The following is a 22,951-nucleotide window of genomic DNA, read 5'->3' as shown; positions in this document are numbered from 1 at the left end:
GTTTGAAGTATCATTATGGCCGACAGATCTTGTGTACTCACCCAAACTTCTTTTTGATCAGTTTCTCCCGCTATCTTTGCCTAGCGTAACTGCGGACTTTACCCGGAATTGCATTGTACTCAGATGTATCGGGCTTTGAGGTTGAATTTCTATTTTCCTTCATCGAGAAAATTAACGTTGTAACATGCAGCCTCCACCAAGAAAGGTATGTTACCCCCATCTTGATTTTACTAAATTTCACACGGAAATATTTCACTGATTGCACGTTTCCCCTCTCCTGTACTTTATTTATCATGCTCGAGATGTTCGTGGAAAACTTGGTCAGTAACAATCGTTTAATTCAGCACATTGCATTGATTGTAAACATTGTTGGAATGTACTCTTGTTTGTTGCATGAGCACGAACGTATTTTTTTTCTTTTGTACTTTTCTTGGGTCGTACATAGTTACTTAACAACTAAGTAAAAGTTATGTCTCGTACCCTTAGACAACAGATATTTTAATTATTGTGTTCGTCCCCACTTTTGTCTGGATAGAGATGTTTCCGTCGAGATGTTTCTGATATAGCGCGTCATAGCTGTTACATTGTTCACACTATTTTATAACAATGTTACAGGAGCTGATTTTAGCAGCCAGACTACATTGTATTTTAGCAGACAAATTTTATTTTACTTTATTTTTTTGCTTTCAGTGACGTGATCGTGCACTTTTCGTGGAAAGCAATATTAAACTTTCATCAACAAATTGTACAACACTTGTAGAGTGTTTCTCGCTTTTGGCATGACGGTGACGATGGCGAGAGACTAACGTGTTACAACCTAGTCATTAAGTGTTTTGCGCGAAGACTGGTCTAGACGCAACCTGCGGGTTGGATGTATACGAATGCAAAACTAAAGTAAAAGTTACACAAACGTGCAATGCTTTCTGTTTTTTTGGAGGAGGAGAGGGGCGCTCTGTTGCTGAAAACACATTCAGATAAAAACAATTTGTTTATGCCATCGCCCTGAATGTAGCCTAGTGAATGACGCTTATGTTTTACCCTCCGCTTGTTGTCCGTCTCTTTAGCCGTTTAGCCTAGATATAACAGTACTCGGGCGGGCATGGTAACCTTGTTGCCTACGACCATAGTTGGTGTGTAGTAGTCTGAGAGCAGCTCTTCGCTATAAGACGTTGAAAAGTGGAGCGAGCACCCCGCTCAGTATCTTTGGGACACGCAGGGGCGGAATAATCGTTTTCAGTGCCTTTGTCCACCTCACATAACGTACACCCAAAAGTGTCTGTCCTAATTCCGAGAATAAAAGAGGCGCATTCACACGCATTTTCTGGCTGTTCCTGAATAGACAGGTTGGATCTTCCACCATGTGTAACTTAAGCCAGTGTCACTCAACTCTCTGGCCCTCTGTCAGTAGTGTCCTGTGGTATTCTAACTGAGTTACAGGTGTCCCACTGTTGAGTCTGTTTGCTGTCACTAAGTCACTGTGTGTAACGTGCAGCTGTCTGTGACTTTAGGTGAAACTGAGCCAGGAGCTGAAGCACAGGCACTCGGAGCAGATCAACAGACTCCACATCAAACATCAGACAGAATGTGACCTGCTGGAGGACCTGAGGTATGGAAGACAGATAAAGTTCAAGCTAGTTCTCCAGCTTTTGTCAAATGTGATGAAAAAAAAACCGACCAGTGCTCACTTTACTGCTGCTAAGAACATCATCTTTGTGTGAGGAAACAGGGAGACAGGAGAGCATTGTCCGATTTACTTATGCATTTTTGGTGCTTAGATAACACACCCTGATTCTCTGAGAGTCAGTTTAGACGTGGTGTTCTGTAGGCTGTCAGTCAAATTAGAGACACCTTCACTAACTCAAATGTGTAACTGCATTTAGAAGAACCATACGGAGCTGTTTTTTGACATAGAGTTTAAGACACTGAGGTAAGTGCACATGTAGGAGTTGATACGTGTGAAATGTGAGCAGAATAATGGACTGACAGAGGTACAGTCCACTTTGGCCTTCAGGACTGTTCCAGAGGACTCAGCGCCTGTTCTCTTGACTGGAGAGTGTGTAGTGCAGTAGGAAAAGTGTCTTTCATAAGGGGGATGAGAGGTTGGCTACCTCAGACAAGCCCAGTCGATGTTCTGTGCTGTCTTCACATGAGAGAGAACGTGCTGTGTTGTACTATCTGAGAATCACGACTGGTATGAAAACATTATCAGAATCACACAAACACTCTCACACACTCACGTGCATGCTCTGTCTCTTATATACATGTGTATGTTCATGTGTGTGTGTACATACACACACACACACACACACACATATATGTGTGTGTGTGTGTATGCATATGAGAAAGAGAAATAGATTGATAAGACACAGACATAAGGTAAACCCTAAGGTAAAGAGATCCTTAAAATACTGTATGAGGATGGCAGATTTAATCTTGTTGTACATAATAACATACAGACAGAACTAGGCTGTTATGATAACTGTAAAACTGACGGAGTTGTAATGCTGTCTAAACCTGACTATGACACGTGACTTGATAGGTCTTCACAGTCACATACCAGACATTACACTTTGATTCTCAGTAGAGCTGAAGTCTAATGTTGTGTAATATAAGTGGTTAGGTCGATAGAAAGCCTGTGTAGTGGTCTGGATGCACAGTCCTGTCAGGATGAGGTCATGTGAGAACATGTTGTGTATCATGTCAGGTTTAGAGATTTTTCCTGTCTCTCAGAGCCCTAGTCAGGTAAACTCAGACTACGTTGCTCTTGATCAGTGTTTGTTGGCTGTGGTCTAGGGCAGTGTTGTCAAGTCCAGCCCTGGAAACCCACAACACAGCTCCCTTAGCTCCCCTTTTGCTTTAGCTTGGCATTACCACTCCTGATTCAGACTCCTGGATCAGTTTATCCGCCAATCACTGAGCCACTGGCTCCTTACATTTAGTGCCCTGGTGCTTAGAATTAACCAGAATGTGCAGTTTAGTCCGGCCCATGGATTGAAGTGGAGAAGCACTGGTCTAGGGCAGCCGCTACCGTGTATTCCTAAAACTATCCTTAAATGACAGACTTCGATCAGGTAATCAAGGTGTTGGTAATTTGAAGACACCAGTTATGTTTGTTCCAGTAAAGAACAAAACCAAAATGGCTGCTCTTCGCGGAGCCGGGAAAGACGGTGTGATAAACAGCCGTTTTCAGCTTTGTTTACGAGGCGCATAATGGGAAGTATGGTCATCATATGGGAATGAGTGGTTTGACGGTCACATTCTGTCTGTTTCTTACAGGACGTACAGTCAGAAGAAGGCCATCATTGAGAAGGACTACGCACAAGTAAGCCATCGCCCCAGGCTTCGCGTTTCTTTATTCATGCTGGATGTTTGTTTTGCATTTGATTTGCATACATACAGGGTTGATTTCTCTCTGCAGTGATGTCATAGAGAAGCTTTTGGGACCCGGTGTATTTGTGTTGACTCTGTGGTCATTAAGGGGGTAAATACACTGCCACACTCAGGATCTTGACGGTTGTGTGGTCCATGCTGATTAAGTAGAACGCGATAGTGGTCATTATTTTGAAATTGATGAAATCATATGTCGCTGATGAAGGTTCAGACTGCAAGGAAATTCTCAGCTCCACGAGGCTGTTGGCTTATGTGTAGTTATGCTGGATCTGAACCTACGTTATGTTCCACCTTTTGATATGGATGATATGGACAATCCACAGAGAGGGAGGGAGGGAGAGACTTTTTAAGCATTTGATAGTTCCATGAAACAACAATCTACGGATTGTATTTTTGTGGAGATAGATAGGATGCAAACATTTTGTTTTTCTCAAGTCTCCAGGTCTGCCTGAGTCAATTCTGCCTCACACACGTGCTCAGCAGCGTAAAGCTCTCCTCTCTGACGGAATGATGTCATGTGGCTGTGCTCGTCAGTGGAGCTTTGTGTCAGACAGTGAAAGAACGTTTTTGTCTGTAAGATTTCTCTGTCTCAGGGTTACGGCAGAAAACAGGTTAAAATAACACTATGAGCTTTACTGCACTTAAAATATCCACAGAAATGTGAGATCATCCACTGAATAGGATCAGCACCAGTATTTCCTCACTTCTGTTCACCGAGGGTCTGGAATCCCTTAAAACTGCTTTGTGATAACGTAAAGATGAATTTAAATTGAAGTGTCATTTTGCCAGGACGTTGTTTAGACGTAAAATCTTCTTCCAGCGTTTTAGGCATGTGTGGAATGTGCGTCTCTCCAGTAAGAGACAAGGTGTTTCCACCCCAGGAGCCAGACACTGATTTAGGCTCTGCGAAAACACACTCCATACTCTTTCTCTCTCTCTGTGTGTGTGTGTGTGTGTGTGTGTGTGTCTGTGGGGCAGCGAGAATGTGTGTGAGAAGGTCAGGGCTGATTCTGTTGGAGTGCCAGACCTCTCTGACTTTACACTACATTAGATGGAAGAGATGGTCTAGTTCTTTCTCTCTCATTGTCTCTCACTCTCTCTCTCTCTCTCACACACACACACACACACACACACGCACTCACTCACACACACAGTGGCAGGAAAGCCATGGATCCTGTTTGAAAATGCTGTGTCTGCAGGTCTGTGTTCTCTCCGGAGTGCTGGGCCTTATGCAGAGTCACCAGGAAGGGCTGAGAGAAGACTGGATGAAAGAGAGAGAGAGGGAGAGAGAGAGAGGGAGGAGGAGGTAGGGAGAATGCTGGGATGTCGGAGGGTAGAATTGGAATTCCACCTCTCTGTCTCTGTCTCACTCTCTCTGATCCTCCCACAGATCCATAAGTGTACAGTGGATGTCCAGCTGCATTCCGCTCTCTGTGTTTCTCACTGTTCATCTGTCATTTCTTGGCTGATTGACAAGACCTCGGGCTGAGTACACCATCAGTGTGAATGTCAGTTTCCATTCATTTGTGATCAGTTTGGTCCACAGCTGTGATTACAGACACAGAAAAGCATAGCAAATATCCACAAAGCACTGGAGCAGAGGAAATTCTGCTCTGTGTGTGTGCGTGCGTGCATGTGTGTGTGCGTTTGCGTTTGTGTGTGTGTGTGTGTGTGGGTGGGTGGGTGCGTGTGTGTGTGTGTGTGTTCATGCGCGTGTGTGTGTGTGTATGTGTGTGGGTAACAGAATGAGGAAAGCCTTTGTTGAATAAGTCAGATAATGCAGATGAAGGAAGCAGCACTGATCAGACTTTTATTAGCAACACATGTGAGCAAGGAGGAACTTCATTAGAAGAGAACATGACAAGAACACACAAACAGAGAGAGGACGGGATCTCTGTAGTCTGTGTCATAGAGAATAAACTGGAAGTTGTATGTTCTGTGTTATTTTGATGGCACACGTACAAGTGGACACACACACAAACACACACACACTTCATTGCTGAGAAGGTGCTGGTACCAGGAAGAGCATTTATCCTGGACACACACTAACCCCCTTCCCAGAGAGCCACAAGCAAAGTCTCCCCGGAGAACCAATGGAGAGATGACATTCTGTCATTGACCTATTACATTGGCCTGTTTATTTGGACTTCTCATATTTCTGCTGTGACTCAGGTCTTTGAGCAGTGACTTATGTTTTGGTTATGAAGTGGAGCAGTGATATTTTACTAATGTCAGATGTTGAGCTCCTGATGAATAATCAGCTCTGGTTTATAAACTCCCACTCTGGGCTGTCTCGGTTTCTGGCACAGCTGTGGTTACTAGTTAATCCACATTTTACCAGGGAGTTGACAATCTCTGCTGCCATATCTCTCTCTGTGGCTTTTTCAGAAGGTTCTGGAGAGTCCGCTGCAGGTTAGGGGCTAAAGGTATTCACATTGGCTTTGTGCTGATATGTAACGTTCCAGTCTCTGCTCTGTTACTGACACACTGAGGTGTTTCCACATGGACATGTCCCTGTTTGACCCATAAGTAGTATGTATGCTTTCTGACCAACAGTCAAGATCAATGTTTCGTCCTGATGTACCATCCAAACCCAGTTCTCTTTTATGAGAGCGTGAGTATTTGTGTATCCGTGTGTCACGTCTGTTCGTTAATGTGTGCGTGTGTGTGTGTGTGTGTGTATGTGTGTAGTATATGAATGTGTTGGTGTGTATGTTGTAGATTCATCTGTGTCAATGTGTCTCTCTGATGTCTTGTGCGTATTATCTCTTTATTTCAGTGATAAATGTTCTCTGTGACCCTGAGAAATGTAATGACACTGTGTCAAAGTCCATCTTGCTTGATTCACTGGTCTGTAATCACCGGTCTGTAATCACCTGTGCTGACAGACACTCTGATCAAATCTAGGCCAGGGCAGCCGTGTCCTGACTCAGTTTGACGTTCCACTGACACTGTATTAGAAAATGAAACGCAGACGTGAGAAAGACGAAGAAAAATCTGTAAGGAAAGGCCTTTTGTTGTGAAGTCAGAGTGAAAGCTTAATACATACTGGCAACATGGTTTGGAGTTTCTTGGGCTAAGCAGAGCAGACCGTGTATGAAGAGAGCTGCCTTTGATAAAGCAATCTAAAGACTTCTACTGTACCGGGAAAAAGTGTCTTTTTCTTTCCCCCTGTAAAATGACTAATGTGGACATGTTCATAGAAGTGGCCTTCCTCATTTTCCTTTTTGTTCCCCATTGTGTTTCACTGACTCTGAGAATTCTTTTTTGTTGAGTACAGTTGGCACACACATGGTGTGTTTGCCCCTCGGTGCCCGCCGTCGGGCCCGTGGCCTTTGAAACATGTGGTTCCGTATTGTTTTATGACCCACTCCTCCACGGCCCTCAGAACTGGCCGGCTGTCTGACGTGCACGATAAACAAGGAACACGGGTCAGCGATCAACACGTTTCCTAGCGTGTAATGGAAAATTGTCACGCTGTGACAAAAGCAGACAGCTGCCATAAAATCACCAACTTCCCAAAGTTATGAAAACAGGTTGTAAAAGTTGACAGTAAATGAGTAAATGCACTCACATTTTTAGGTTTTTTTTTTTGTTTGTTCTATAAATGAGGAATGTGGCAGAATTTAACAATCTCTTCCTTCATTACTAAACCATACTACCTCAGACGTACTGCTTCATTACGCCATCTGTCGTCATTACCGTATCACAAGCGCACGCTTCACAATCATATGTGTATTCCACAATCTGTGGTGCACTTAAAGTTTGTGTTCATGAGAACATGAAATAAGTACTCTGTTTGTCCCAAAGACCCCTGGCCCCCAGTGGACAGAAAAACGTTATTACATTTTTAGTGTATTCCTCTGTTCTAAGGTTTCTCCACTTTACCCTGGTGGTGAGGTCTTCATTAAGTGAAGAAGAGTCAAGGAGGATACTCTGTCATGGGTGCCTCCTTGCCTTAACGGCCCATTCACAGTTTAAGGAATGCAAAGTTTCCCTGGGCAGGCAGACGTGTCACATGACCCAGACAGGCGTTTCATTTATTAGCGGGTGCCCAGGTGTTTTGGCGCTGCGGCCAGACGGGTGGCTCAGTCAAACGGTCATAAGGACCTCCAGTGTGCGCCGCCACCTGCCCGCTCCTGCTTCCTGAATGCGGGATGAGAGGATGGGCCCTTCCCGGCCTCGGGCCCGTCCTCTTTCCTGCTCTGTGCTATTGAGAAGGGTCCGCTGGCTTGGCAGCGCTCTGACCGGCCCTGACAATGGTGTCCTTTGGGTCCCGGTCCTGGCACTGGACCCGGCACTGGGAGTGTATCAGAGCACGCTGTTCCCTGCATTCACAGGATTGCACAGTGTCCCTGATTCCTTTTGTGCCAGCCGTGGAAGCTCCAGGCTCCTGTGTGAGCTCTCTCTGTGTGTGTGTGTGTTAGCGCTCGGCTTTTACCCTCAGACGAAAATCGTCTGACAAACCCTCAGACCAGACTGAAAAGTCTGAATTATATAAAGGAAGAACTTGTTGGTGGCCAAGGCTTAATGTGAAGCTTTGAAGTGTATGAAACCACAAGTGGTTCTGATCTTCAACTGCTACTACTACAAATAATATAATATCATTACAATAGTCATGATGTTAGTAGCAAAGGTCCAGAAGTAGGTTCACCTTCACCTTTCTGGATTATTATAATTGTTTTAAAAGGTGATGGAGGATTTAGGACCAGAAATGCTGATTTGCTTGTTAGGGCCTCAGTCAGTCAGGTGGTTTCAGTAACTGCAAGCTCCTCTCAGCAGCTGTCTGAACATTAAGATGACTGAGTTTACACAACAGAAGAAGGCTATAAACAAATCACACCTCCAGCTCTCAAATCGTTTAAAGAACTTGTGCTTTATAGCTGTCTATATCAGGGGTGACACAGCACTACAGGAACATTGTGTCTAAGTGTCTTGCTCGAGGGTATGTTAGCAGTGAACAGTCAAGCCTGATGTTCGAACCCCCTGCCCTCTCATTACTAGACCACTTCCTTTATGCCCACACCCTCTGTAGCCCACACATCACCCACCGCAGTGCTCTAGCTGAACAGTTTCACTGACAATGGAGGATTTGCTTACAGGTCCAAAACGCACTTTTTTTTTTTTGCGAGGCAGAGCTTTTCCTGTCAAATAAAAGATGTGAAAGGAAACCTCTGAAATCTAAGGCCATTTAGAATAAAGTGCTTTGGACTAATGACACGAGAATTGAACAGTTTGGCCATGACCACGGAAGACAGATTTTGAGAGAAAAAGGTGAAACATTAGGGTTATGTATTAGCCATTTGAAGAGAAAATATGCTGTGGTTTAAAGGAATAATGGATTTGTCCAGTTATCAAAAAAATCCCCGAAACTGATATTGCTGACTAAATAAAAAAACTGAAGCCAAATAGAGGTTGGATTTTAAGGCAGTAGCTCAAAACATAACTTAGAATGAACCAAAGTCAACCATGGTGTCTTTACAGGAAAGAGAGTTTGGGTAGGCCAACACAGTGTCCAGACCTGAAGGTTATTGTCAGTTTGTGGGGAGATCTGAGACATGCAGTGCATGCAGGGAGTCCTAAGAATATTCAGATGTGAGAAAAGTTTGGCCAGCAAGAGTGGGGGAAGAAAGAAAAAATCAAAAAGTAAGAATAAAATGACTCTTAGCTGACAACAGGTACAGTCCTTTACACATTCCATATTGACTAAAAATTCAAATAAATCATATTCATGTGTAAAAATTAGCAGGAAGATGTTTAACAGTATTAAAAGGTGTGTAACTTTGTGCCTTGCAGAGGTTAGGTTCAATAATAATATAGTCCCATTGACCAGTGCTGAAATGATCTTCCCATACAGTACTGATTTGAGTATTTTTGGCCTGAATTATACAGCACGTATTTGAGTATTTTTGGCCTGAACTATTTTTTGAAAAATCTATTACTAGAGTCACTCTGTGCATTACTGTGTTTTTGAAGAACATATTTATATGTGTTTATATGTGTGCATGATTTCCTCCATGTTCTCAAATCATTGCTTCATATATGAGAGACCACAGCAAGGATTCTGAAACATCATAAAATTCATGTTTATGTTTCTGTTATTTTCCGGTTGTTTATTTTTGTTCTGTTTACTTTTCAAAAGCTATTTCAGTTCCACCACAGTTTGAACCACAGTTTTAGTGGTGTACTGGAAGGCGAGAGATCCCACCCATTACACCAGAGTGGTCCGAATGCGTACCACAAATGAACCCTCACAACCTGCTCATGTTTCGTTTGCTCTCATTTTTCCAGCAAATGTTGCTTTGAATTGTAGTGATTTTACTTTGTAATTACTGCTGGACCAATGCCAAGTTTTAGATCACAAAACAATGACCTGTTAATATTCAACATTTTACTGTTTGTCTTGGCCCAGTAAGTTATTGTTGTATTGTCAGGATTGTTTTCACGGCTGGTCCCACTTCCCCTCTGAGAGCAGGGTAAGGAGAGAGAGAGAGAGTGAGAGAGAGAGAGAGAGAGAGAGTGGCCACATTAAGCAACTTACCTTTAACAGTCCTCCCAGGACCTCCCAAAGCTCTCAGAAGTGACAAATAAAACTATTTCTTTTTGGTAGAGCAAACAGTGTCTGCACCAAGTAATGGAGTGATTTAATGCAGGACAGTTTGACAGATTGCTAAATGGGAGGGAATGAAGATCATAGATCATAATTTAAGATCATTTTACCACAATCGGTGTCTTATTCCAGACCAGTATTAACATGCCTGATTGAAAAGGTCCTGGTAGTCGTCATTCAGGAGACTAGTGCAGGACCATATCGGTATTCTGGTCAGAGGGTCCCAAAGTTTGAGGATAAGAACAGTAACCTCATAGTCATGCTGTTTTATGAACCAGAATCTTTAAAGGCTAAATGCCCACTTGTTTTCTCATAGGCACTGCATAAGCTGGCCACACAGTATTTGAAACGAGACTGGCCTGGAGTCCAGTCAGAGGAACAGAAAGATTACAGGTAAGAGACTACAAAGCATGACACAACAGTGAGGACAAACTGCCCAAAGCAATTTGTGTTTCTAAAAGCTATACTGCTCAAACATAAGAATTATTGGTTTCTCATATTGAATCCATAACTCTACACTTTATCGAACTGATTGACATTCACATATCGTCAGATAATGTTTTCAGTCGTTAGAAAGGCACTGTTGAAGGAGAAATCCCTTTGAAGTGCTATCAGTCCAAACCAGAAGTGCTGTGGGGAAAGTAAGTGATAGGTGTTGTGGCGGTGGAGGGCAAAGCCTGATCGGTCATGCTTGGCAGTCAGCTCTTTAGAGGATGGTCCTAACCTGGCATCAGAATATCAGATCACTGTGTGTGATGGTGTTCATTAGAAAATCCTCTAATTAGGGTACTGGGTACGTGTGTGCAGGAATGTGTGTGCCGTGTGGAAAGCGTACCTGGAGGGCGTGGTCAAGGTGACGCAGTCACGGATCAGTGGCTGTGAGAACTACAGGAGCCAGGTCTCTGACCCGGTCAAGACCTTCAGAGCCCAGAAAGAACAACAGCTGAAGAAGGTAAGGAGCTCTCACTATGGAAACACAGACTGTCAGTGCAGGCAGGAAGACTGGGACACTAGGCGTTAATTTATCCACTGCACTGTATAATGGAATCCCAAAGTGACTAAGGCACGGTGGATGATTTAAATCAAATTATTGACATAAACTAGTTACTTTGTTATAGGGGGGTGCTTCTCACCCTTCCCTCAACAACCCCATCAGTACCTCACACTCTATGTACATCTTTGTGTGCATGTTGACCAGTGTATTGAGCAGCTGACTCGAGTGCAGACAGAGCTGCAGGACACCGTGAAGGACTTGACCAAATCCAGGAAGAAGTACCAAGAGACAGAACAGATGGCCCAGGCCGTGAGGGACAAAGCCGACATGGAGGCGAAGTATGTCTGCAGCCCTAAACCACTTCACCCACCGCCATTACTCACAGTCCACTGCAGAATCCCTCTCAGATATCCACTTTTGAGGCTTCCTGTCAGTTCCACTTTATCATCCTGTGCGTTTTCTGTGCTAGCAGTTTGCAGCCTGTAGCTTCAGGCGTGTCCTGCTTGCATTAACTTGTTTCTTTTCTCAGGCATAAATAATGCCACAGTCTGTGGTTATAGAAGACCTTATGGCCTAGGTGTAGAATTTGTTAAACAAGTGTCAGTCCCCTCACTCACTCATTCACATAGCTGTAATGAGAGCAGTGTGAGAAAAGACCTGGCAGTGGGGAGGGGGACAGGGAGTCTCTATTGATCTGTCAGATGGAGAAGGAAGTCACACCTCCTGCTCAGGAAGGAAACTTTTAGTGTTTAGTGGTAGAGGAGGAAGAACAACCTGACAGGTTTTTAAGGTTTCCTCCACATAAGTGACTTGGTTTTGATATCAGTCAAAAAGTTTCCCTGCTCTTTCACTGTATCCATGCCACGTCTCTCTCTGTCTCTCTGTCTTTGTCTGTCTGTCTCTCAAGATCGAAGCTCAGTCTCTTTCAATCTAGATCCAGTTTAAAACGAGCCAGTGTGAAGGTGAGTGGAGGCCCTTCAACAGTCTGAATCCTGTTTTAATATACAGTATCTGTGACATAGTTATTTACTTAATCATTTCAATGTGAATGAGATGTTAGCCTTGTAAATTGGTGCCCTCCCTCATTTCAGCTGAAAGCCAAGAGGAATGAATGTAACGCAAAGGCCACCCATACAAGGAACGACTATCTGCTAACGCTAGCCGCGGCTAATGCCCACCAGGACCGCTACTATGAGACAGATCTGATTAACTGCATTAAGGTGAGAATCTGTACTCTTTCTGACAAGTGCTGCAGGACTGACTAATTAAATATCATCTCTGCCCTGAGCAATCGTGCGTTTGATTCTGTCTCATTACGCGATTAAGAGATACAGTTCCAGGTATGCTAGTTCACATTTTCAAACATTCCCATAACACTGACATAATTTTGGCACCACGCCTAAGAACAAAGCATATTCAACTTCATTTCTCTCTGTACTGCGAGTGCTTTATAGCATATTCCTACAGCAGGGCATGCTGTTTCCCAAAAGGTGAAATTAATTAATCAGTTGAATTGTTTTTGATGCAGAATGTCACAAATAGTCATGGAAATCCTGGAAGAATATGCACATGCATTTGTTTTGGCTTCCACTTATTCTTCAGACCGGGTAAAACAGGATTGCATGTTGAACTGGACAAGTTTGTATCCACAGGTTCTTGATGGCAGCATGTACGATCACATGAAAGGATATCTGATGTCGCTATGTCGGGTCGAGCTGGATTCTGCTCAAGCTGTTCAGGACACTTTTCACTTCCTGCTGGAGAAGTCTAGTGGTGTAAGTAGGTCTTCTGGTCCTCTCACACTCAACTGTGGTCAGAATCCCACCCAGACCCAGTGTTACCGTGGACTGTTTAATCAGCCTGTGAAAATGTGACGGATCAAATTCCTGAATGGGCATGATGCATGGTGCATGGTGCCTTATCCTTAAGCAAAGCCAGTTTAGAGTTATGACTTTTCTGAGAATAATATAGACACGTTATTTGTCATAGGACCTTTTTGAGGTGACGTTTTTGCATTATTTGAATGCAAACATGTGACTTATACACTGATTGTGGGACCTTCCTCACTAAAATCACAAGTCTATCCCTGACATAGTCATGTTTAGGGTCTCACACAAATAGCTGATGCACTGTATTTACATAACCAATGCAGTATGGTTATAGAATGCAGTCAGTATGACCAAAATCTGTGCTTCTCCGTTTCCCCTCAGTGTTTCACTGAAACTCTCAGTTTTATCCGAGCAGCGCTGATTATGGTCTCCTCTCGTGTCTTTGTAACACGATAACCCCTTACCACTAGTTTCCACTCGGCTCAGCGGGACTCTATCTTGGGTTTTGTGTGTCGTGTGTGAGCAGTGTGCCTTTGGCTGGCGTCAGATTTCAGCACACGGAAACACACGGGTCCTCTTACACACCGAGTCCAGTGCTGTTTGCCTGCACAGAACAGGAATGGCAGACTGCCTCCATTACCGTTACACTGTCACCAGCTCTGAGGTTTTTCAGCATGAGCAAAGCTCTAGAAGCAGGATATGGTATAGTTATCTTCTTGTTTGTGTGTGTGTGTGTGTGTGTGTGTATATGTGTGTCTTTCTCCTATAGGTGTTGCAGGACTTCCATCAGCAGCTTTTCATTCAGGAGAACATCATCTTTCAGAAAGCTCCTCCCTTCCAGTACCAACCCAGTGAAAATGATGCAGTACGTTTCACAGCACCCAGTTACAACACACTGACACATCAGATCACTTTCACATCAAGAAAACGTAAACAATTAAAGTTATGATTGCTGTCGCGGTGTTTTCTTAGTGCACTACTGATTTCACGTAACTTTCACAGCCTTTTGGCAATCTGGTAGAATTATCAATGCATTTCCATCATTTTGTGACTGTTTCTCTACTCCACGTGCTCTATCAGGCTATACCTCTGAACTGAGAGTCAGGGCTGGAGTCTCATCTGCATTGATCAGAGGACTGTGCTCTTTTGTTGCTCTGACCAGCTCCTCTATCAAAGAGTGTGTGCTTTGGCTGTTTGATACAATGATCCAATTCTTACCTGTCCTTTTCTAACCTTTTCACGCCAAAACCACAAAACGTGACGATAATACTTCAGAAAATGAACCTTGAGGCTATGCTGGAACTCTCGACCCGTTGAGTGATTTTAGATGTACAGGGATTAGAAAAGCAATGAGACAGTGAAGTCAGTGAAGCTACTCATAAGGACAAGGCTGGTCACATGTGAGAGGTATTTGGCACTCCGTGTTTTATCGGTCAAGGTTGACCTGCTGATGTTTGAAGGATCGAAGACCAGTACAAGTTCTCTCTCTTAATCTCAATCTATCCTGTTACTGTAGTGATGGTCCTTCCTCATCTCTCTGGTCCACACCTCCTCTGTCGCTCACACCCTGCGGCCCAGTCGCAGTCTCTGGCCAATCTGTTCTAGCATCAAGCTGTTTTTTTAAATCTCCCATGGTCAAACAAGTAGCAGGCTGTTCCTAATGAAAACATTAGTGATGCAGGCCCCCAGCACCCCCACCCATCCTCCTCCTCCAGGGATGAAGGGGTCTAAAAAAAAAAAAAAAAAGCCTCCGCTGAAAGGCAGGCAGCTGAAAAGGGTGCTTTGTGAGGGGGGCCTCAGTTGAGCGCGCTCAGTTTGCCTCCTCCTCCTGCTCAAGCCGGCCTCCTCTCCTCCCCAACCGTAGCACTGCCTTGGCAGGAACTATGTTCCTTCTTCTTTCACCTTTCCTTCAGAGATTTATGCCTCTTCTCATGAAAAATGTTACGTAATACACCTTCACCTGTGTTACATTCAGAGTGTTTCGAACCCAGCTAAATCAGTGCAATTTCTGGGGCCGAACGCTCAGGACTCGGGCGTAGTCATTAAAAGAACTGGGTCTGGTCTCAAGATTTTTGATTGTCCATTTAGGTTATTCTCAAAGCCTTTTATAAAGCCAGAAGGTTTTTTTGTGTTTTGTGTGTAGTTTTGTGTTGTTTTTGCTGCTGTCCTAGTATAGAAGGACATACAGATCTCTTTGCATTAACTTGCCCTATGCAGGCATGTCCACATTCCAGAGAGAGTGTATCTTTTCTGCCTATATGGGTTCTTTTTCCTGCGTCTCTGTGGCCAACAGGGCCTGGTCTGTTCTACACCGCCCACACCCAAAGCAAACCAGCCTCAGTGGATGCATTCTTCTATATGATTGCATCACTCAGAATTCATTTGGTGTGTCAATATTTACAGACAGCTATTCAAAAACAGACTGGGTATTTTTGGGTTGTGTTGGTCTGTTTTTGTAGACTGAGGTTTTGAGTTGTTGCTGCCTTTGATTTGAAATGTTCACATACTGAAACCCCACACTACTTCCTATTAGCAACATCTGAACAAATCTGACATTTAAAAAAACCAGCACTAATCAGCTAGGCAAATGTTCATAATATTATTATATTTTGTAGCATTACATCCTCATCTGAGGAAGCCTTACAGTATCTCTCGCTTACTCTCTCTCTCTCTCACACTCTCTCTCCTTCTCTCTCTCTCTCTCTCTCTCTCCCTCTGTCTCACTCTGTCTCTCTCTGTCTCACTCTCTCTGTCTCTCTCTCTCTGTCTCTCTCTCTCTCTCTCTCTCTCTCAGGTGGTACAGTTGCAGAAGGAGAGTGGTACAGCAGAGGACCACAGTCTGAATAAGGAGGCGCGGAAATGGGCAACGCGCGTAGCCAGAGAACACAAGACCATCATCCACAACCAGAAAGTGAGACAATGCTCAAAGAGGGAAGATGGGATGAACTAAGAGAGAATCAGTTGAATTTGTATGAGAGTTGTTTAGTACTGATGGCTGTGTACTGTGGGTTTGTCATGTGATGCTGTGTTTATAGACTTTGTCAGAATGGGAGAGCCAGGGCTTACATCCACAGGACCAGACCCTCAGCGAGCTGGAGCTCAAAGTGGAGGAGGCAAAAGAGAACATCCGGAAAGCCGAGGTAACGGAAAAGTATTTATGGTTACGTGCGTCGACAGCATGTGTGTGTGTGTGTGGGTATGTGTGTAGAGTGTATGTGTTTGTGTTGGTGCATGTGTGCGTGCATCTGTGTGTGTGTATGTGTGCGTGTACATGTGCGTCTCTTGGGAACATAGCTGACCATAAGGCACCTGTCACCTGCTAGCTCCTTCTGGGAGAACTCTCCTCTGGCTTAAGACTTTCAGGCGCCCTCTGCTGGTAGAAGCAGGCAAAATCTATTGTACAGATTCCTCTGAAGTTAAATACACATAGAAACCCAGAACATTTGTCCCCTTCTGCCAAATCGCTGCAGTAGAAACAGGATGTGACAGTCAGAACTTTCTCTTGATTTAAATTTGCACTCATCCACTTATCGAGTGAATTGCTCAATGTCGTAATCAGTGACTCACAATTTAGTTGTTTCAGCACGTGGCGGACACCTTGTGACTGACACCTTAGATCTCAGATAGACTCTGAAGCGTGGCGATTTCTGTGTGTGCCATTTCACCTGAGAAGAATAACAAGGAAATGTCCTACTTCCTTTATGTGGCACTTAACTGGACACTGAGTAGCCTTTATGATGGAAACCAGGAAGTCTGAGCTGAGTCACCGCGTAGGCTGATGATATGCTTCCTCTTTCAGACAGTGAAGTTGAAGGCAGAGGCACGTCTCAACCTGCTGAGAGATGTGGGCGTCACCGTGGACACCTGGATGAAAAGCGCCATGAACCAGGTGATGGAGGAGCTGGAGAACGAGCGATGGGCCACATTGAATACCCATGATGCCTCACTCTCGGTAAATTATGATCTGTCTATCTACCCGTCTGTCTGTCTCTCTGTCTGTATTATGACCTGTTCGTGGAGTGATCAGGTGACCTGACCCTGTCTTTGTGAACTGTACACCTTGGATTGCTGTTGTGAAATCTGTCAGTTGTTCAGCTGTTTGTAAACGCTGGTCCTGTGTGCAGAGCACTGCTGATTTGGACAGGGAGGATGAGGAAGAGGAAGAGACTCTTGATGATAGCAGTTCCAGTCCGTCAATCACCCTGAGAAACTACCCCCTCACCTGCAGAGTCCTCTACTCTTACAAGGTAAAAACTCTCCCTCTTGCTCGGAATGCTGTCATGGGCATAGTTTAACACTCAGTGGACAGGTGGGATGGAGACCAGTACAGGTTACCGCTATCAGTGTGGCCACAGGCTCACACCCATCTGTTGTGCATATGTTCCCCTTTATAACAGTGTCAGACGTCTGTGCTGAACACTTTCCCCTTTAGGACAATCTGTGGTCCTTTTCATATCATTCTATCTGCCAGTCTCTTAGTCTGTCCATCATATGTTCAGTTCTCTTTTCTCTTTCCCCCATAGGCCTCCCAGCCAGATGAGCTTACCATAGAGGAGCAGGAGGTGCTGGAGGTGATCGATGATGGAGATATGGAGGATTGGGTGAAGGTACTTGAGAGGTCAACTTAAGGTTGTCCTGTTGTCCACCTCTGCTTAGACAGTCACATCTCTTGATCTGGTACCTCCTCTTTCCCAAACTCTTCAACTTCTCTCTTTTACCTGCACACAGCCACTGAGAACATCTTAAATCACAGAATTCAGTTGCAATGCTAGATGTAGTAACTATTACAACTATTACAAATAGTTATTACAGTCAAAGAGAATGTTATAATAATGATTGCACATGTAACAAAGAAGACTGATTCACTTATTACCTAATACAAATAAGTGCCATAATCAGAAGAGGCAAAGGTTAAACAATGATTACCATTGACTGATTGAGATATATTTATCGTCAGTCCAGAATTTACCCCTGAGTACTGTCAGACTACAGCCCGTGGTTTTCCGTCTGAGACCGTGTAGGTTTACAGGACTATGCACAGGGTCCAGACTGATGTGCGGTTCTGTTCTAGGCCAGGAACAGGGCGGGTCAGGTGGGATATGTGCCGGAGAAGTACCTGCAGCTGCCCTCATCCAACAGTCTACTGAGCATGCTCCAGTCTCTGGCTGCCTTGGAGACGCGCTCACACTCCTCCAGCAACTCCACAGAACAAGAGCATGAGTCCGAACCTGCCACGGCCAGCCCTAATGGTGACAGCACCGGTGAGGAATGCTACTACACACACACACAAACAGGGGTGCGCAAACATTTGTGTACACATGTGCCTTATACTGTGTATATGGTGTTTTTCTATGTCTATTTGTCATGAAAGGAAAGATACAACATTACCCAACATTTATTACTCTCTCACAAATGCTCAAACATAGTATCACTTTTAGTACTAGAGGTACTTTTAAACGGTTCCAAAACTGTGGGGGTGGTGCTTGCAGTGCCGAAAATTGCTGACTGGTCAAATGCAAGCTTCACAGAATGATGATGAATACGCACCACGTTTAGACACCTACATTTAGCAAGAAAGTAATAGTAGTAAGTACAAGCATTTTTAGAAGCAAGTCATAACAAAATGGAAAGCCAGAACACACCAAAGGCAGTGGAAGATGGGCTGAAGAGGAGGCGCAAGTCCTACTGAGTATCTATAAGGAGGAAGGCATGCAGAGAGGGTTTGAGTCGTTGAAACGGAAAAGGTGTGTCAAAAAATGTTGTGTTTACCGGAACTGGGCGTACACTGTAGTGAAAGGACAAAAATAAAATTTAAAGGTTACTTGAGATTAAAAAATTCCCTCCCTCACTCACTAATTTATGTAATGATTCCTAATTTAGATAATCTTTATGATTCTTGTAGTGTGATGGGAAAGAAAGCTAAACACGTTCAGGAACTGTGTAGTTGCCATTCCGAATGGTTCTGGAACTCTTTAGTTCCAGAATCATAATGGAAAAGGAGCTTCTCTCTCTGTGTTTCTTCAAATATTACTCTCTAGACAGACAGTAGCATGTCGATTAAACACAATCTCCCTACAACTACCTCACATACCACACACACATGCACAGAATCAGTTGTTGAGATGAGGGTGTACAATAAGAAGTGTGACAGAGGGTCTTAAGTAACTGGGGTCAGTACATGTACATGGAATGTGTGTGTTTTTTTAGGTAAATGATCACACACTCGTGCACATACACACACAGATACATAGCTCTCACAAACTACCCAATCACATGACATCAGACACACACACACCCAGTGTAAAAATAAAGAATGTAATGACAGTAGGATGTGTCTGCACATGCTGCTTAAAACAGGCTCTGGCGGTGCTGAAACTGCCCTCTAGTGGCATTTATGGGTAACAGCAGGTCATCACACTCCCCGTGCTACTCACACCAGGTTAATGCAACTGTCACTCCGTCTGTCCATCTCCTGTGGTCCTGGGCTTGCTCATCCAGTGGTATTAGTTCCTTTCAGACAGAACATTTGATAATAGTGGCAGTATGCAGATGAAACAGGATGAAACAGGATGTTTGTCTGTGGTGTGCAGTGAAACCCCAGCTGATTAGTTCCACTTCTCTCCGTCTCATAGCGGTGACCTTTGCTAAGGCGCTGTATGACTATGAAGCTCAAACAGAGGACGAGCTCTCCTTCCCCGAGGGAGCCATCATCCGCATCCTGAGCAAGGACAACCAGGAAGATGACGGATTCTGGGAGGGCGAGTTTAATGGAAGAGTGGGTGTCTTCCCCGCGGTGCTGGTGGAGGATCTCACAGCTCCTGAGAGTGAAGACACACACAGGGGAATGGATACACAGGTCTCAGCCAGGGACACACACACACACACACACACACACACGAGCATGTATCCACACAGTACAGAGAACAGTCAGAGTTGAGTTTCGTGATCTGTCACAGTGTGTTTGTGTACAGTATAATTGGAAAGCATACCATACCAACAGCACCAACTATGTAACACATCATTACCTCTTCTGAACCTATTTTCAGATCTTTTCTGACCCTACTTTTTGACCTCCAGGTTTCGCCGTCTGCTCTGGGTCCCCACCCACCTCACCTGGCCCCTGCGAGTCAGCTCGCCTCCCAGCCTCCCTGCAGCCCCGTGCCCAGCCCTCAACCCTCCTCCTCAAATCCCTCCCCTCAGCTCCGCCCACCCAGCTCCTCTGCCTCCCCGGGGCTGAGCTCACACTCCCTCAACGGCTACCACAGACCTGCTCCCGGACCCCCCAAACACGCCAACCACAGTAAGGCTCCTTTATTTACAAATGTTTTATTCCTACACGAAGGTAGCACAGACATCTCTGTGCTCCAGTTTCAGTGAGGTGGCTGGAAGAGGCCTAGAGACGGGCTTACCAAAGTCAGCTAGAGAGAAACAGAGTGAGAGAGAAAGACACATCATTGTGTAATTCTGTGTCTGTTTCTCTTCTTAGGACACTCTCATGGCTCCACGCCGCCTCCCAAATACCCTGCCGACGGAGCTCCAGGAACACTGCGACCTGTAAGTCTTATTTAATTAACCACTCGTCATCCAGTTTAATCACTCCTGTGATCTGACCTGGGTGTGCATTCTCCTGTCCTTTGTAGGTCCGTGCTGCCCCTCCGCCTCCTAAACAGCAGGCCCAGGGGCAGGTGCAGAAGAGAGAGGAAGTGGAAGTAACACTGGTTTGAGATTGCCACCCTAGTGGCAGCATAAAGGGGTCTGACAGGACTGGCTTCACAGGGGCCTACTCTAAGGAGAGGGGACAATTGGATACAGATGAAATCCAGGAGAGGAGAGAAGCGACTGAAGAATAAATTCTGTGGATGATGTGTGGAGTTCACAGGGTCCAGCCAAACTATGGATGACACAAAAACACTTCAACTTATCTCATACTGTCTTCATTCTTGTGCTTTCATTCCTCTCCTTTTCTCTCTCTCTCTCTTTTTTTCCTCTAATCTCTCTCTCCCACAGCCTGTGACATGAGGAGGTCAGTGTTTGAAGAAAAGCAACAGGAGCAGAAATGTCAGACCAGAGCACCAGTGAAAACAAGTTTATGTGGACAGATTACTGTTGTAACTGTGTTTTTTTCCCATTTCTGCAGAGGTCCAGAGCACTGCTCTTTGAGCATTTTGATTGGTTTCAGCACATTTCAACAAAAAAGAGTACACCCTGATTGGGTAAGCATTATTTGGGTTTTGACCCTGTCACTGACTTCCTGTGGAAAGCAGATTCACAAAACAGCAGGAGGCTGGCTCCTCCTGCCAAAAACATGACCTTAAAATGACCTTGAGACTTTTAGAAGGGAAAAGTGGCAATTTTTGGACATTTGTTGATTTTTCTGGTGTGTATGAGTTTGTATGAGTGTGTATACTGTATAAATCTCTTTGTAAACATTTAGGTATATAACAAACGTATCTGTCATAATGAGTGCTTATGGAGACTGGCATCTAGAACTGAAATCGCCTGTTTTCCACTCAGTATTTTTAGTTTCACGGTCCAAGACATATCCACCTGTCTGAATTTGACTGAAATAGGCTCTCTGTTGTGCATGTTCCTCAACAAATGTTGGCTCCGCTAGTTTATCCTGACGGATGAGACTGATGGATGAAACCAGATGGCAAACCTTACGCACTTTAGTTTTGCAGTTGGCTAAGTGTAGTATTAAGGCCAGTGACCTCACATGGCCCAGAACACAACGTTAAAATCTCGCTGCTCGTTTTTTAAATGGATTCTGTTCCCATGACATTGGTATGCATAATTTATTTCCATTTGTTTGTCAATTCCTCCTTGATTTTGTTGATGTTAAAAACATAGTTTTATGAATTGTTATGTTTCAGCGTTAACCATTAAGGCATTAAAAAAGTTCTTTTAATTGTTGATAGTTTACACAATTTTGCTGTTATAGAAAGATTAGTCTGTTAGAGGTATTTTCCTTCTTTTGTTGATGATTTTGAGAACTCTTGCATGCTGTAACAGTTATTTTCAAACTTTACATTTGGTTTTGCTTTCTTATATCAAGGCTGTTCTCCTCTGAGATGTGAAATTCCTCCTCTGGCTCTAATTGATTTGCAGTGTTATAAAATCTTTCAGCTCTACTCTGTTCTCAGTAACTGGTTTTGCTCTACTCTGTTCTCCTTAAATGGTTTTGCTCTAGTCTGTTCTCAATAAATGTTTTTGCTGTAGTCTGTTCTCAGTAAATGGTTTCGTATTACTGTTTGCAGATGTGTTTAAAGCCATTAGGTGAAGGTTACACTGTGGTGGACCAGTTATGTCTGGAGCAGTGAAACACAAAACCACTGGAAGATTATAGAAAGGAGCCAAAATATATTGTCCAAAAACAAAGTGATTGCTTAACTTATTCACAGTGGATTTGATTAGAGCAAACAAGCAAACAAACAAACAAACGGTTAAATAAATAACCATACAAAAGAAGGTGTTAACCTAGCTGGGTGCGCCTTCTAAATTCTGAATTAAATTTCTTAAACGTCCAATATAAATACGCATACAAGTCTACCAACACAAACACAGTTAAACCTCAAATTATTAATATTACATCAGCTGTAAATATGCTAAGAAATGCCAGTGATTTGTTTCAGTCCATGTATGTTTTCACATGAATGCCAAACTGATGCCAAACTAGTGCAGTATCTAGTAAGTGCAGTGGTATCGCCGTCCTTCTCCTACTACACGTGGAGTCAAGCGCGCAGCTAAAGCTAAGTGGGATGTCCTCAGGTCCAGACCCACAGGAACAAACTCAAGCTTGTCTTGCCATCAAATGTTCTGTCCTCTCAAGGTATGTCACATGAACTAGTTTGAAAAGCACTAAAACGAAGCAATGCAACAATGCATAGGGTACATACGAATCCAGCCACCTCACACTCAACACTGAAAACTGGATATTACAATTACGTTACCTCTCAGCATTAAACACACAATACTGAAAGACTCTCACTAAAAATAATGTCGCTGCAAGCAGTGATGATGGGGCCAAGATGTCCAGCAGGGCAGAGCTGCTGTGGCAGCTTGATTAAAAGCATGGCTGTAAGCACTGATATCAAGTTCTATTTCAATTAAGCTGACACAAGAATGACT

The 22,951-nt window shown here is 44.0% G+C and overlaps 1 protein-coding gene across 1 annotated transcript; it reads left to right on the top strand.

The window, feature by feature from the left end:
• Positions 1 to 26: 26 nt before the first annotated feature.
• On the top strand, positions 27 to 21,097 carry LOC115828524 (F-BAR and double SH3 domains protein 2). The gene is made up of 20 exons (XM_030792542.1): positions 27 to 205; positions 1,509 to 1,606; positions 3,277 to 3,322; positions 10,317 to 10,393; positions 10,808 to 10,952; positions 11,199 to 11,332; positions 11,902 to 11,956; positions 12,086 to 12,214; positions 12,647 to 12,769; positions 13,593 to 13,688; positions 15,618 to 15,734; positions 15,859 to 15,963; positions 16,623 to 16,775; positions 16,948 to 17,070; positions 17,347 to 17,430; positions 17,895 to 18,084; positions 19,456 to 19,679; positions 19,901 to 20,123; positions 20,310 to 20,377; positions 20,464 to 21,097. The coding sequence occupies exons 1-20, from the start codon at positions 185 to 187 to the stop codon at positions 20,545 to 20,547; spliced, it is 2,295 nt and encodes a 764-aa protein (XP_030648402.1). The 5' UTR covers positions 27 to 184; the 3' UTR covers positions 20,548 to 21,097.
• Positions 21,098 to 22,951: the final 1,854 nt, after the last annotated feature.

This window comes from Chanos chanos, chromosome 15 (assembly GCF_902362185.1).
Source record: "Chanos chanos chromosome 15, fChaCha1.1, whole genome shotgun sequence".
NCBI lineage: Eukaryota > Metazoa > Chordata > Actinopteri > Gonorynchiformes > Chanidae > Chanos > Chanos chanos.
The sequence above is the reverse complement of the archived record's forward strand: the minus strand, read 5'-3'. Positions and strand labels throughout refer to the sequence as shown.

Coding starts and splice junctions, on each gene's coding strand:
- LOC115828524 (XM_030792542.1), top strand. CDS start 185: ATGCAGCCTCCACCAAGAAAG. Junction 3,323..10,316: donor TTGAGAAGGACTACGCACAA/GTAAGCCATCGC, acceptor GTTTTCTCATAG/GCACTGCATAAGCTGGCCAC. Junction 20,378..20,463: donor CTCCAGGAACACTGCGACCT/GTAAGTCTTATT, acceptor TGTCCTTTGTAG/GTCCGTGCTGCCCCTCCGCC.